Source organism: Nesoenas mayeri, assembly GCF_963082525.1.
Source record: "Nesoenas mayeri genome assembly, chromosome: 2".
Classification (NCBI taxonomy): Eukaryota; Metazoa; Chordata; class Aves; order Columbiformes; family Columbidae; genus Nesoenas; species Nesoenas mayeri.
Window position 1 is genome coordinate 159,884,051 of NC_137543.1, and position 15,587 is coordinate 159,899,637.

The following is a 15,587-nucleotide window of genomic DNA, read 5'->3' on the forward strand; positions in this document are numbered from 1 at the left end:
TGGGACTGCTAGTGCTGAAGTAACTAGCAAAGGTTTAAAAGGCCTGTGCTTAACTGCAGTTATCACTTAATTGCTCATAATTGTAATAAAATACTGACTTTTAATAGAAAAACACATTTTTTTTTTCTGCATCCTCCAGGGTTAATATTTATCCCCTTACAGGCATAATGAGTGCACCACATTCCTTTAATCACAGAAAGGTAGAGATGAAGAACAATTTGTTCACCTGCATCTTCATATATCTGCACAGTCCCTGGCATTATGATGTCTGAATTCTGCCACAGAAAAGGGAGAATAATGATCACAAAGAATTAGAACAAAAGGATTATCTTCTTCCTTGTATTACAGGGAGAATAGGAATTTTTGTTCTGTTGGGTCAATGACAGCTCCCTGTGTCATGATTGTATTCTGCTCCATGTCACTAGGAGTTATTCCATAAAGAAAGTATAATATGTTGTACAATTTGCATAACTACTCAAATGTAATTGTGACTGCAATCTATATGCCTTTTTTTTTAATTTCTGTATTTTTAGTCGATCAAAAAAAAATCAAAACAAAACAATATATAGGTGGCAGCAAATCTTCATTTATCCTCAGCTGTAAACAAACAGCAGCTAATTTAATATCTTGATTCATCTTGGTTCTTTTATTGTACAGTATATATTCTGTTAGTAATGATAACCGTGCTGGTTGCTGGAAGCCCTAGGTACAAGAGGTTATTATAAGGACAGTATTTCAATTTAATTTTCTCAGGAGTTTGACATCTGACTTTTCATATTTCGTGGCTTTAGGTTGTAACAGTTTAGATATAATGTTTCAGTGGACACAGTACATGTCTTCTTTTCTACTTAAACTACAGAATAGTAGTTCAGTCATTGATATATCAAGTAAATAAGGAAAAGTAAAGGTTTGCTTTGAAAGAGAAGTCATGCAGCAGAAGTAATTAACAGTGAATCTGTTTGTTGTACTTTCCTATGTGACTTTACCATGCAAAGGTAGATTGTTGATGAATTTTCTTGTTGTATAAACTCATACAACGTAGACAGCACTCCTATTATTTTACTGTAGAACTTTCTATTTTAAGGAAATGAAAAATATCTATCCAAGAACATATGGAGGCAAGTACATAATCCAGTATTTGTATATTGATACCAAACTACTCACACACGTGTATACAGCATTATGTCAGTAATTCCTCCATGCCCCTTCATAGCAAATTTATTTAACTGAACAAATTCAAGAAGACACTTATGTCTCAGCACCACTTGGAGAATTTGAAACCTCATCTATCCTTTCAGGTCATTTTGTTGCTGCTGTTTATAGCTCATTCTCAAAGGTGTATTTCTCATTATTCTCCTTCTTGTTGAGTCCTTGTTCCTCTCAGCAGTGTTAGTTGAGTGCAAGGCACAAGCAAAATGTGGATGACTCACTACTTTCTTTTTTTTTTTGAATTTTGAGATTTACAATGGAATCTGAAATTATGTTTAAAAATACACAACCCAAGATTACAACTAAAAGGTTGGTGTATCTGTAATTATGATTTTGTTAAATGCTTCAAGTTCCACTGGAACTTGGGAGAGACTATGTTGAAGGAACATACTCAGATCAAAGGTAGTAAAATGTTGATGACTTTCCTAAGACTTTTAGCCTGGTCAGAGCCTTGAATGGTGGTGATGAAAGGTTCTCTTCCACCTTTAATACCTTGGGGTAAGGCCAACCATCCCTTGAGCAGGGGGGTTGGACCAGAGGACCTTCAGAGGTCCCTTCCAACCTCAGCCATTCTGTGATTCTGTGATTGTCCTTTATGCTGAATCTTGTACAAGAAGGAAGTATTTATCACTAAACTGAACACGTAGGATAAAGAATGAGGGTCTATAGTGGAATGGAATTCATGATCTTTAGGAACTGTAAAAAATAAATAGCTGTTGAAGTTGATGCCTGACCTTGATTACAATCTTTCTATTGCTTTTCCAGAAAAAACATTGCAAATAATGAGTTATTTGGGAAGGTGTATTTGACAGTAGAAGGTCAAGATTTCACCATATTTCATGGTTTGAGCAAACAAAATTGGGGAAAGGCAAGCAAAACCACTTCACAGCAGTTGAGAAACAGTTCATCTCGGCTGCAGAGACGTACTAAAGTGGTTGCTTATGCAGCTTCTGAAGTTGAAGTGCTCTCCTAGTTTTCCATGCCCCTTAATTCTATCAGTGTAAGGTGTGGTAGTGATGTGGAAACCCTTCAGTCCTCAGCTGAATAGTTTCTAAATGAGTAAATCTGAGCTGGCCACCTGGTTTTAACTGGGTGGTTCTGAAGTGTAGTAGAACCACCTTCTGCTGAGCAAGATGGGCAGATGTTGTCTACAGACCTCAGTTTCACTTCTGGTAGTTAAGATAAACAACATATTGAGATTTTTGAACTTGTCATTTACTTGTATAAAACCAACCATGCTGTCCACCTCCCAAAAAAATAAATCCAAGAAAAATAGCATAGAAACTAAAATCAGAGAAGCAAAAGAAGAAAAAACTGCAAAACTGGAATCAAAGGCCCAAGGGAACAAAAGGATTTGGCATGCAGAACCTGAAGTTAAGGATATTATATCTTTCCTATTTCATAGAAACTGAAAGGGAATGACTATCAGGCAAAAAGAAATGGTAATATCATTACATCAGAACAAAAATTTCTTCCTGCCATTAGTGAGCACAAGGATACAGCAGTGGATCCCATTGTCCAAAGGCAGAGATCTATATTACAGTTCCAGGAGCAAGGAAGATAATTGATTCTCCACTCGTTCTTTCATTGTGAACAATCACCCTAATTATCCCGTTCTTCTAATTGTGTCTGCTGTACCCTCCCTTGCCTTGCCATCAGTCTTGGCTTCAAACTGAATGTGAGCTAGTGGTTTCCTCTCAGAAGTCTGCCAGTACAGATGGATATTTCAGACAGCAAGGACTGTTTTATGTGTGTGTACCTTGGCTTCAGATGCCTTTTCCAACCAAACCCTCAGTATCTCTGGTGCACTTCATCTCCACCACCAGGAAAGCAAGTGCCAGTAAGTTTGGAGCCAGAATTTCTCTTCCTGCAATAACCTCTCTACTGAGTTTGCCTTAGCTGGGCACTCTTTAGTGGTTTCCCAAAATATCACTCATTATTTGGTAATAAGCCTTTTTTCTAGCAGTGCTCTGCATTCTAACACAAACAGGGTAGGGTTAGTGAATTGCCATAGATACCGAGTTCCTTAGTGGAACATTACTCATATTTCATAGAATCTTAGAAATTACACATGGAAAAGACTTTTTAAGGTCATTTGCTTCTATGGAAGATTATTTGTTACTATATATACATATTTGCTGCAACACTTTTTCCAGGGTTTTGTCTAGTCCAGTCTTAAATGACTCAACCAACACCTCTCCCCTGAGAATATATTCCAGTGTCTAACAGTCCTTACTCTTAGGAATTTTTGCCTTATGTTGTCCTTGCATTTGCTTTTTTCCTGCCTTTTTATCCATAGCTGAAGTTTGTTTTGCTGATCTTTCTGTTCCTTGCTACATATTCGCCTCTATTAAAATACTTCTAAATATTTTTCGTGCTCCTTTAGGCATTTTTTCATCTAAAGCTTGTATTGTCTGCTTGTGTTTTTATCTTTCTTGCTCTGAAATTTTGCTGTTGTTTTTCTGTTAGGTTTCATTGATTTGTTTTATATTCCTTCCGTGTGTCTAAGGACTGCTCTAACTTTGTCGCACTGAGACTCTCACTAATACAGGGTAAGAACAGTCACCTGCTGCTCATGGCATGATTCTCAGCACTATAAAATCGCATTAGCCCATTTGTCACTGCAGTGCATCACTGGCATATGGCTTAGTTTCAGTTTCAAGCACGTAGAACGTAGAATGTTTCCTCAGTGGTTTAGTGTGTTTTCCTCCAAAATGACCTTTATAATATAATTATAAGCTCAGTCTAATCTTCTCTGGTAAGGCAATATGTGTCCCTATGTACTGATAGAAAAAATGCCTCCTTTCAGCTCCCTGCATTTGTGTAAGACTGACAAAGAGTGAATGGCTTTCCTTTGCTTTCTGAACCATCCATGGTTTTCTTCATCACGAACAGAGACCAGTACAGGTGAATCTATTGTGTTACTGAAAATTCCTGCCTTTTCTCTTTCACGTGTTCCAATAAAAGACCCCTGAACAATGCACTTTTATGGAGCTAGGGCATCCTTAGATGAAAACAAATTACTAATCTTATTCAATAAATCCTTTAATTCCTGCAAAAATATATGTAGGGGGTTTTTTATATTCCTTTAGATATCTGAGACTTTCAAAATAATATTTGAAAGTGCAGTGGTCCTTAAAGGATTAGTACTCATGCTTTCTGTTATTAACAGGAATAAACCATCTTATTACCTATGTGAGGACCAAACCCACACCTGTCAGTTATATGTGACTGAATGCTTAAAACTGCCAAGATCCTCTCAACACATTTTTCCTCTGCATCGTTCCTGGCTACAAGCTGTGCTGATTTACATTAGAACTTTGGCAGAGAACATTGGCCATGAGTTTCTGAGCAAGTTCAGAGCAGGATTTGACATTCCCCAAATCAGTATAAATAATAGAGGAGAAGGAGAAGGAGAAGGAGAAGGAGAAGGAGAAGGAGAAGGAGAAGGAGAAGGAGAAGGAGAAGGAGAAGGAGAAGGGGAAGGAGAAGGGGAAGGGGAAGGGGAAGGAGAAGGAGAAGGAGAAGGAGAAGGAGAAGGAGAAGGAGAAGGAGAAGGAGAAGGAGAAGGAGAAGGAGAAGGAGAAGGAGAGGAGAAGGAGGAGAGAAGAGGCAGGGCAACTCCCCTATTTAAATATGGGCTGTCACTGAAACAGGAAAATACAGTGCCTAATGAAGGTTAATAGATGACTGTCAGATTTCATAAAGAATGCTAATCAACATTACAGTTTTAATTCTATTTTTTAAATAAAATTGAATTTCCAACTCAAAAGAAAAATAGCTCCAGCAAAGTTATTTAACATACATAATTTACCCAACAGTTATGATTGGCTTCAGTCTTCTCTGCTGTGCATTTTGGTGTAAAAATTGGTTTTCTAGGAGTATTTTTAAGTCTGTACTGCTTGCCCAGTGGGCTATAATACTTCACTGTTATATACAAATTTGGCGTGTCAGATGAAATTGCTTTCTCTAAAAGAATATCTGGCATTCTGGTAAGTAATAAAGTTTTGCTCCTATGAGATATTGAGCAGTTCCTAAAAGTACTCATCACCTATTCTGTGTAATGAGGTCTGAGCTCAGATGGCCATGTTGTTATAAAGTAGAGCCTGTGTAAAATCAGTCAGAAAATCCCAACTGATTTCCGTATATGCAGCAAACTCAGTGACAAGCAGCGTGAATGAGCAACGTCTGAAGAATTCATTAAATTTTTCCCACTCTGAGAGGAAGAGGATGCATTGGGCAATAGTGCCGTTTTTAGGAAATAGGAGTTAGTCAGAGTGCAACATTTCAGATAAAAGAATGGGAAGGAATGCAGAGTTGGAGCAGCCTTATGGTAAATTGCCTTTGCATGTTTCCTTCCATCTTTGTGATCTGTGCGTAGCATCAGGCGTTGTCCTTAAAAGCCACACGAAGATGCACATGGCGTCATCTCAAGTTTTCGTCAAAGCTTTGCTGTGTCTTTGTAGACAGGAAGAACAGTAAGAATAGTGCAGTCGGTACCATCTCTGAGAGACTAACCAAACCTTCCTGGAGTGTGTTCGGCAACCAGCCAGGGAATAACTATTTGACTCTTGCAACTGGCAATCAGAAGAATGGCTGTCAAAAAAAATGGGGCCATCTTTGGGGAATATGAATTTAGCTAGCCCATATACAAAAGAGAGAGATTGTAGATGCCGAATCACTCAGCAGTGAAAAACTTCAAGTATCTAGGGTTGCATAACACCTTTTCTAACATAATGCTTGGACCGGAAAAAAGAACCTAAAATAAAAGTAACTGTTGAGACTTTTGTTTTGTGCCAATGGATTTATGGCATCAGAGCCTTCGACATAACATCTGTGTGTGCTGCCATTTGCCCTTTTAGTATTTTTCCAGCACTCCATAGGAAGAAGCACTTTGCAATTACTGGAAATGGCAAATGGCATCTGTATCATCTCTTTATTTTTGGAAAGGACGCAAAACTGGAAATGTCCAGCTCATTGCGTAAAACACATTCAGTCAACTGAGACTTTGCCTTGTTCATGCAAACATAGAGGGACTCCAGATTTTCTCAAATGTCAAACAAGAACAGACAGCATACATCTTATTTTCCTGGTAGAGTTTCCCACCATTTCCTTACACCGTGTCTACATATGAACATCCAGGGTAGCATAAGAAGCAGCATAAGAAATTACCTGGTCCTTAAAACCAATCCATTGTTTGCAGGTGGCACAAGGAATTTCTGTCCCCCTATGTGTTACACTCTCTAAGATTACTTTAGCAGGAGTGGTAAATCTGTACCTGTGCTCACCAATAGGCTGTTATCTGTATTCATTTTTTTTTTTGGTAATAATAAAATAAGAGAACTACTCACTCCTCAGTGTAAGCTTTTGTCTTCTTCCAGTTTAACACTTGATATTAGCTTTCAGGAAGATAATCTATTTTGCTGAAATCTGTCAGGTAACAGTGATTTGGACTGCTGAAAATCTGAGCTTTCTGACAGGAAATGTAAGGCTGTGAATACTCCACATCCTTAAAAATAAATGGCCTAAACATTGAAGGCCAAAACCAGACAGAGTGGGTACTTTATGTATGAAAAACAGAAAGGAGGGTTGTATTCACTGATGTGAATTGATGGAATGTTGACATCTGGGAACCCTTCTCAGTGCTTTACGTAGTGTCTCTTAGCTGGTGTCGTGTAAGCATCTTTATTTAATGGAATATTAGCTCCCTGTTTTATTTTACTGACATTTGTTTTGCTGGCAACTGTTTTGAGTTGCTGAATGTAATGGTCAGTTCACACAAGAGATACTGTGCTCCTCGAAAATGCCAGCATGGGGGTGTTGCACCAAAAAATCTTTGATAGAGTACAATATGACTAAAGGGGCTATAGTTTTGTTATAGTAGGTTTGGTTTTATAGCTGGAGATAATAATTTATTACTTATGAGGCAGCATTCTGTTCAGATGAGCCCAACTCATCATGCAGTTCAAAACATGTTGTAGCTCAACCTGTGATTAACATAGTTTTTTCATATATAAACCTTCCCAACAAAGATGTAGTTTTCTCCTGAATTGTCACTACAGTTATTATAAATCAGCAGGGCAGAAGCAGATTAATGTGTGAGCTTATTAGAAATAACCCTTTCAATGGCAATTTATTTTATATGTGTATATATATATTGGTCAATGAGCCATATGTTTATGAATTAGTTTTTCATACTGCTAATGTGCCAATCAAATCCAATGCAGTGCTTAACTAAAAAGGAAGTTTGGAGAAAGTAAGTGCATGAGCTCTGTTACCTTTATCAACCAGGCTTGCAAACATGGCAGAATTTATATTAAATCTTCTTGACAAGGTCTTTTTCCCATATAAATATGTTGCCTGGTATTGATTATGATAATTTCCTTCACATCTTTACAACAGCTTTTAATAATTCTGTTTTTTTTTTTTAATTTTGCCCCAAAACAGTGGCAAACAGCATCACATACACTGGCCTTGTTTACTCTTTTGCAATTAGTAACTTTCCTACTCACCAGTTCTTACTCACTATACCAAGAATATCATATATATCACTATATGGCATAACAGCGCAATTGCATTTTGGCTTCTAGGCATCCTTCTGACACTAAATTGTTATACAGAAAAGATATATGTCCAGTAGAAAAGTTATTGCAGTCAGGCAGTGGAAATAAGTTTTACCAACACAGTCACCTTAAAGCCACTGGTGATCAGTGTTTATTTTTTCATCCCCTTTGTTTATTTGACCTGTTGTATATGGTAGTATAAATAGGAAACAGTGGAACGTACATGCGTTGTTGTGCTGAGAAATGTTTTCTCTGCGAGTTCAGCTATTCTGCGTAAATTCAGTTTTCTGCAATGCATGAAGAGCAGATAGGAATGTTCAAATATTTAGAGAAAGTACAGTATAGTATGTTTATAATGAAAAATATTTTCTTCCTGTCCTGTTTTTCTGCCATGATGGATGCCTTCCCCCTTCCTAAGTGTTCTTACCGTATGGTTTTACATGTACAATAAATTTTCCTGGAACAGTAACCATCTGCATAAATGGAAATTGCAATAAATGTCCTGACAGTGTTTTGAGAAACACAAATTCCCCTTAAGGAGGGAACCGACACCTGCGAAAATATCCCACTTAATGAGAAAACACCTACATCAATCTTTGATGTCAGCACTTTCCTCAGCTTGATGGGAATTTCCTTGTGCATTGAGAATTCAAAGCACTTTGCATCCCGGGCTTCGTTTTTCCTGGAGTGGGTGTAGAACCAAGATCTTTTAGACTTTCCAGGAAGCAATAATGTTACCAAAACTGGCTCCAGGTGAGCTATGTATGAATTGCACCATAGTTAACTTTATTTTCATGTGTAGATCTTTCAGATGAAACACTACTAAGGAGACTAAGTGTTTGGGACGATAATGAATCAAGGGTACTAATTTGATGTAGGGAGAAATCTGCATGCCTATACAGGGGCATATAGTGGTATTTGAGAGTCTAAGATATCCAAGACATCTCATAAAGCTGGGAGATATGATATGGTACGTATAGGAGATCCAAGCCCTTCTGAAGCAGCAACTAAGGGTGATGTTGTAACCCATGGTGCTGCGTTCATAAGAGCTCTGTTTGTGCAAAACTAGATCAAAATGAGTTGACCTAGGAAGAAACACATTATCCTCTAGGAAACAAGAGACAATAGGGTGCAATCTCAGGCAAAACAAAAATGTGGATTGAGATTAAGTCTAAATGCAGTTAAGTGACATGAGTACTTGGCTGAAAACCCTTATATTGGGAAATTTAATATCATTGAGACCCTTTCCCTGAGCAAGAGGGATGAAAAATACTAGAAATCAGCTAGCTGAAAGAAATCTCAGCAGAAATTCAGTATTAGCAAAAAGCAAGGGGAGATCTGTTTGTGTTTTAAAATATACCACAGTCAACTATATTAACCTCTCTATCACGATGAAAGTACTGTTATATTGGGAGCTCAGTACTACTTATGTCACTATACAAATTTGATCTTGCTTCTCTTATTTATATTGACCTGCTGGGCATATGACTTATTTTTACATCAAGTTCCTAGTAACGTGGGTGATTCATTTCCATTCTGTCTTTTCTGAATTGTGGCCATCCACATTTCATTGCATAAATCCTTTAAATTGTTTATAGAGAAAATGGAAGTATTTCTTTTCTTGTAGTATCGAATACTATCAGTGAGAAAGACACCAAAATGCTTTTAAACTGTGAGCCTTGAGCATGATTTGTCTGTGTTCTGTTTTTATTCAACTTTCACACACTGAAAAAGGAAATTAAGTTAATGGAAAGTATGTGATATGACAGTAGTTGTTGCTATAATAATATCGTGCATACAAAGAGTGTTGCTGAGGAAATTATTCCCTACTATTTTTGAAAGGGCTGTCAGTGCAATCCCTTTTTTCCAAAACCAAGCCCAATTCTGCAGTATTACTCTTTTGAAAAAAAAAAAAAGAGAAAAAAAAAAGAAAAAATATCATATTTTTACAGTAGTTATTTGAAACTTTTCCTTGGATCTGAATTTATTTTGGTGTGAATTCAACAGGAAGAATAAACTCATCTCTGAAAATCTAACATTCTATTTAAGTTCTGAGTCAATTGCAGTGCATTGCTCTGTGCTGGCTGCTTTTCCGGGTGAATTCCTGAAGTTCAGCTTTCTTCCACTGAAAAGTTTTTGCTCTAACATCAATTATTTCTTTATACAAAGGTGTTAATGAGACTGAGCTTCTCAGTATAGAACATTTTAAAAGCTAAAGGTGAAAGCCATTGAATATGGTTTTTATCTATTTGCACCTTTTATTGTCTGTCTCTTACACACTCCCTCCCATATACATATATGTACAATTATATATATACATATGTAAAAAAATATATGTCTGTGGCCATATACCATATTTCTTCTTGTTTATTCAAAAAAACTGTTCTCATTAAAAGTGAACATTTGGTCATTCATTTTTTGATTAATGTTTAATGCAGGAAGTCTCCAACATCCACTTACTGTAAAGAAGACCAGATGAAAGATGCCCTAGAATTACGTAAGTTATTTCAAGCTTCAGTTTATTTTTTGCCATCATGGTCTTCAGAGCAGCTGTAACCAAATAGGAGTTGTTTCTTTTGTAATTCTTAGTTGATTTAGACCAATTGCATTTGCTATTAGCTTTTTGGGTAACACTGTCTAAAGAAGTCATTAAAAAGCATTCGAACAATGGGTGACTTGTGTATTATCTGTCATTTCTGGCCAAAACTACATATTCTTTTTTATAAAGACAGATGATAAGTGTTAATTGTCATACTTATGACCCCCTGGCACTGAGCCTGGGGGAAGCAATTTTTTACATCCAACACATTATATGATTTTCTTTTGTCCTTCAGTTGATATTGAGGATGAAGAAACAACTGGAGAAGTTAGAAGGAACCCAGATCTTTCAACATTGTGTATGCTTCAAGTCGAATCAAAAGCAATTGATTTTTCTCTTGCAAAAGTAAGACTAACTGTGATGCTAAATACCAATAGATGTGTGAGATGGCCTTCTCTGTGTTGTATGTGATTTAAAATGTGCCATATTCATTTCTGAGTGTATTCCCTATTAGGTAATCAGATGAAAAAGTAATGTAGGGATGCCTGTCCAAAACTGCAAAAAATACCAGAAGAGCATGTCAGAATGCATCAGACCATTTAAAGCATTAATAATATTTTTCATTAACGAAACTTGTGTTGTTTTATTAATGCTTCTAGTCATCCATGTGCTTATTCTCCATTGCTTTAAACTGACAGTGGTTCAGAACAAGTTTATTATTCCGCTATCACTGTTTCTAGACCAAAGAAGTCCAAGTAACTATACAAACACTGAGCAATCTGTTCTTATTTACTCAGCTTTACTTTAGCATGAATGAAATTTCTTTACTTTAGCTATTCCTGAATAGTAGTGGTCTGCAGTTGTTCAAGGTCAAAATCTGAATTTGGCATATGCTGATATTCCATCCGACACACAGCAGTGAAACATTTGAGTAATGTTTGTCTCATAGCAGCAACTTTGATAGGCAAATCAGGCTGCCTTTTCTCCATACGGTGACCAGCAAAGTCCTTTTTTCCCTAATGTAACCATTAGTAGGCATTCCTCTTCTAGTTGTTAAATTTACGGCAATATTCTGTAATAATTTCATGGGAAACTGTGCCCCAGACAATCTGCATAAAGAGTTTCCTACACTGAGGAGGACACAGCATTATGAGTTCAAGGAATATTGCAGGAAAGGGAAAAAATTGCTCCTTTTCATTTGAGTGTTGCTATTTACAGTATGTATAAAACAGAAAAGGGTAGTTACAGTGAGTTAGTCATTACTCTTCCACACTCCTCCTTTCCTTTCTACAAATTACTGCAAGAAAACATACCCGTGTTTTGGTTTTGTTGTTAAAATGAGAACGTCTTTCTTTCTTTATCTTTTTTTTCTATAGGAATTAAAAATCCTTTTGTTTGGCTCTAGTCTATGTTGCTTCAGTGAAGAATGGAAAATACAGAGTTTTACATTTAATAGCATACCACAGTTAAAATATGGCATTGTGCAAAAAAAGGTACTGTAAATGACTTCCTTAAAGTGATCTTTGCTTTTTACTGGGTTTACAAAGACTGTGTATTTCAGTAGAAAAAAAAGAGAGAAAAGTCTTCTAAAGACTCTTCTCTTTAACTTCTCTGGTTACCACTGAATGATGTCACCTTGTCAAGTCTTCTAACAAGACTTGAGATGGACAGATTATTTCTGAGGGAAAATTAAAGTAGCTACAGAAAGTGTGCATAATGTGTGTGTGATGGGGAGTTATAGGGAGGAACACAAGCCACGTTAGCCAAAAGCTGGTGATGGTAAAAGAATCAAAGGACATAAATCAAGGGTGGAGTTTAAGAGGAAAAGAATATGTGAGGAAAATGTTTAACAAGTTTAAGATGGAGCTTGATCTGTCTCGAAATGGGGGTAAATAGCAAGAATTGCCTGTAGTACCAGGGAAATCACAAGGAGACTTTTGCCTCTTAAAGATACAGAAGTCAGAGGGTGGGGCTCCTTCCTAAATTAAAAGGGATCACATGCACCTGCATTGTTTCTTAGATGGCTGATGCATAGACTCAGACCAAGGACAACATGCAAGGCACAGGATATGTAGCTTTCTGCAAAATCAAACAGATCAACTATAAAAATGCGCCCTTCTCAGATGCACCTTAATGCTTTTGTCCCTGACCTGTGACGTGCTTCTGGGATATCCATGCATCAGGTCTCTTCTAAAAGCACAGATCTGAAGACACCCTCACAATATCCTTCTCTTTAAATTGGAGAGATATGGATTTGATGGATGGACTGTTCAATGGATGAGGGATTGGCTGGATGATCATGTCCAGGGTGGATGGACACCGGTGACAAGTGATATCCCTCAGCAGTCCATAGTGGGACCAGTACAGTTTAGTATCTTCATCAATGACGTAGTGGGATTGAGTGCGCCCTCGGCAAGTTTGCAGATGACACTAAGCTGAGTGGTGCAGTTGACATACTTGATGGACAGGATGCCATCCAGAGGGACCTGGTCAGGCTCAAGAAGTGGGCCCATGTGAACCTCATGAGGTTCAACAAGTCCAGGTGCCAGGTCCTGCACCTGGATGAGGACAACCCCCTGTATCAGTCCAGGCTGGGGGTGAAGGGATGGAGAACAGCCCTCTGAAGAAGAAATTAGGGGTACTGGTGGATGAAAGACTGGACATGAGCCAGCGATGTGCACTTGCAGCCCAGAAGCCAATGGTGTCTTGGGCCGCATCACAAGGACCAGGACCAGCAGGTCAAAGGAGGTGATTTTGCCCCTCTGCTCCACTCTGGTGAGACCCCTTTGCAATGCTTGTCCAGCTCTGGTTCCTCAGCACAGGACACACATGGACCTGCTGGAGAGGGGCCAGAGGAGCCACAGAAATTATCTGAGGCTGGAACAGCTCTCCTGGGAGAACAGGCTGAGAGAGTTGGGGTGTTCAGCCTGGAGAAGGCTCCAGGGAGACCTTATTGTAGCCTTTCTGTACTTAAAAGGGGCCGATGAGAAAGATGGGGACAGAGGTTTTAGCAAATCCTGTTGCAATAGGATAAGAGGTGATTGTTTTAAACTATAAGAGGGAAGATTCATGTAGATGTGGGGAAGAAATTCTTCACCATGAGGATGATGAGGCCCTGGCCCAGGTTGGCCAGAGAGGTGGTGGATGCCCCATCCCTGGAGACATCCCAGGCCAGGCTGGATGCGGCTCTGAGCAACCTGAGCTGGTGAAGATGTCCCTGCTCATGGCAGAGCGGTTGGACTGGATGACCTTGAAGGTCTTTTCTAAGCCAAATTACGCTATGATTCTATGACTTCAGTAAAGAGTAGGGAGGAGTAAACTCCTCTTAACAAAACACTCATCAAGCTCATCAAGTTTCTGCACTGATGCAGAAAATCTTTATCTTGCCCGAGAGAAGCAGACCATTATGTACTATACAGAAATGAGAAGAAGAGAGTCTTTGGGGCAAGGATAATGGCTAATAAACATATCATCAAGATGTTTAATCAACTTACCTTGTCTTGTTAAATATTTTGTCTAATGATCTCAGAAGAAAGCCACTTATGCTTAAATAAAACTTAGCAGAAAAAAAGATAATTAATTTTAAAAGTTAATTTAAACTTCAAAGGGAACCGTGGCAGTAATGTTCACTGGTCCACAGTAAATGTTACTTTGGTGTTTCCAGACCCTGCTGCTAGAGAGACAGAGTGTCTGATCACTTCTAGCGACTCACTGGCCATTAAATTCCCCATCATAAATTACACAACAGAAATGGTAAACCAGAGTGTTTTGTTTAGATGTGTTTATTTCAGATAGTTAATATATTCCTCCTCACTCCCAAAATTCATTTGATCTGAACAATTGTTTGGTTCTTCCCTATGTTAAATTTCTCTGCTGCTATAAGAAGATATTTAGAATGATTCCTATAATTTTTTCTTTGTCTGGGAGGCTTTCCCTGGTGGACTGAAATAAACCTGTTTTTTTTCTTAGTACATTTCAGGCTATTCACTCTTTAGTTATGTAAGTAATTATAGAGAGGTAGTAAGTGTGTAATATAAATGAGAAGATGGAAGGTATCAATATCTAAGCTGTTTTCTGACCACAGGACCTTTATTTTCAAGGCTGCATTCTCTGCACACTTTGTGTGCCTGCAGGTCCCATTCCTTTAGGTGTGATGCTGCACTTAGGACAAATGGAGAATTAAACTGATCACATTGCTATTTGAAAATAGCAATGCTGGCTGCACTTTTCATTCTCCTCTAGGGTTTTGAATGGAGTTTGACAGGTCCTGAACTGGTTCACCACAGCCTGGTTGTGATTTACAGAGGAAATCAGGGGTGCTACTGTAGCAAGTGACAGCAGTGTTATTCTGGGTTAATCTCATTCTATGGAGAGTAACAACAGCGTATATTTGGCATGGGTTAAAATCAGGACACACGCTCTCCAGAAAACCGGCTGAGTGGTCCATATTTTCTTACCCTCAGTGTTTTCTTAATTTACCTGGGTAGAAAAAGCTAGCACTCATACATCAACCTCTATTGGATGCTGTTTTAGGTATGACCTATGTTAAACTAATGGATTTCCCAATGTTAAGAAAAAACCCGTTTCTGAGAATGGCAGCGTGAGCTGACAGACACATGGGACAGCATCTGTGGGATTTAATATGCTGAATCCTCTGTTTAGTTGCAGTAATTCCCAGTACTACCGATGTGACGTGTTGTATCTGTAATGTTAGTGCTGTGTTCTGCGTAGCCTGCTGCATTCATGCATAAATATTCCAAATAAATGAAAGCTTTTCTCTGTCTCTTCAGCAAACTACTTGAGTAAATATGGTATGAGCCACCTGGGGGAGAATCGAGTGACAAGGGAAGGAGACTTATGCTGGATTAAGTTTTCTTAACAAGAAGAGGATGTATGTTCTGCTTCTCAGGATAACTTGTGCAGCTATCTCTGCCATATAGTTAACCCATAGCAACAGGTCTTGGTCATGCAATGGAGTCAGGGGGCTAGCTGGCTGGCAATAAGCAAGGAGAAGGAAGTACACTGCTACCCCATCCCACGGTCTTTCAAAACAGCTGTAAATCTATTTTCCATGAAGTTTAAAGTTAGCAAGGTATTTGTTGGTATTGCAATTTTTTTTCCAACATTAACATAATGTGAGACAGCTGCCTAGTGCAGAGGGCTACACATAGAACTGAAATCTTTGTTTAGTGATGTGAGTGGGAACATCAGGGGACACATAGTGCTCAGAGGAGGTAAAAGAGAACAGCTTATTTTCACCCTTTGGAAAACAGTCA

General features: G+C 38.3%; 1 protein-coding gene across 1 annotated transcript in view; it reads left to right on the forward strand.

Moving 5' to 3' along the window:
• MINDY4 (MINDY lysine 48 deubiquitinase 4) overlaps positions 1–15,587 on the forward strand; it is a gene marked incomplete at both ends in the record, with an annotated part of 77,321 nt that overhangs the window by 15,014 nt on the left and 46,720 nt on the right. Inside the window, 3 exons of the mRNA XM_080339945.1 lie at positions 10,211–10,269; positions 10,607–10,716; positions 11,688–11,804. Of these exons, the coding sequence (XP_080196071.1) occupies positions 10,211–10,269; positions 10,607–10,716; positions 11,688–11,804 (286 nt within the window). The remainder of the gene's footprint in view (positions 1–10,210; positions 10,270–10,606; positions 10,717–11,687; positions 11,805–15,587) is intronic.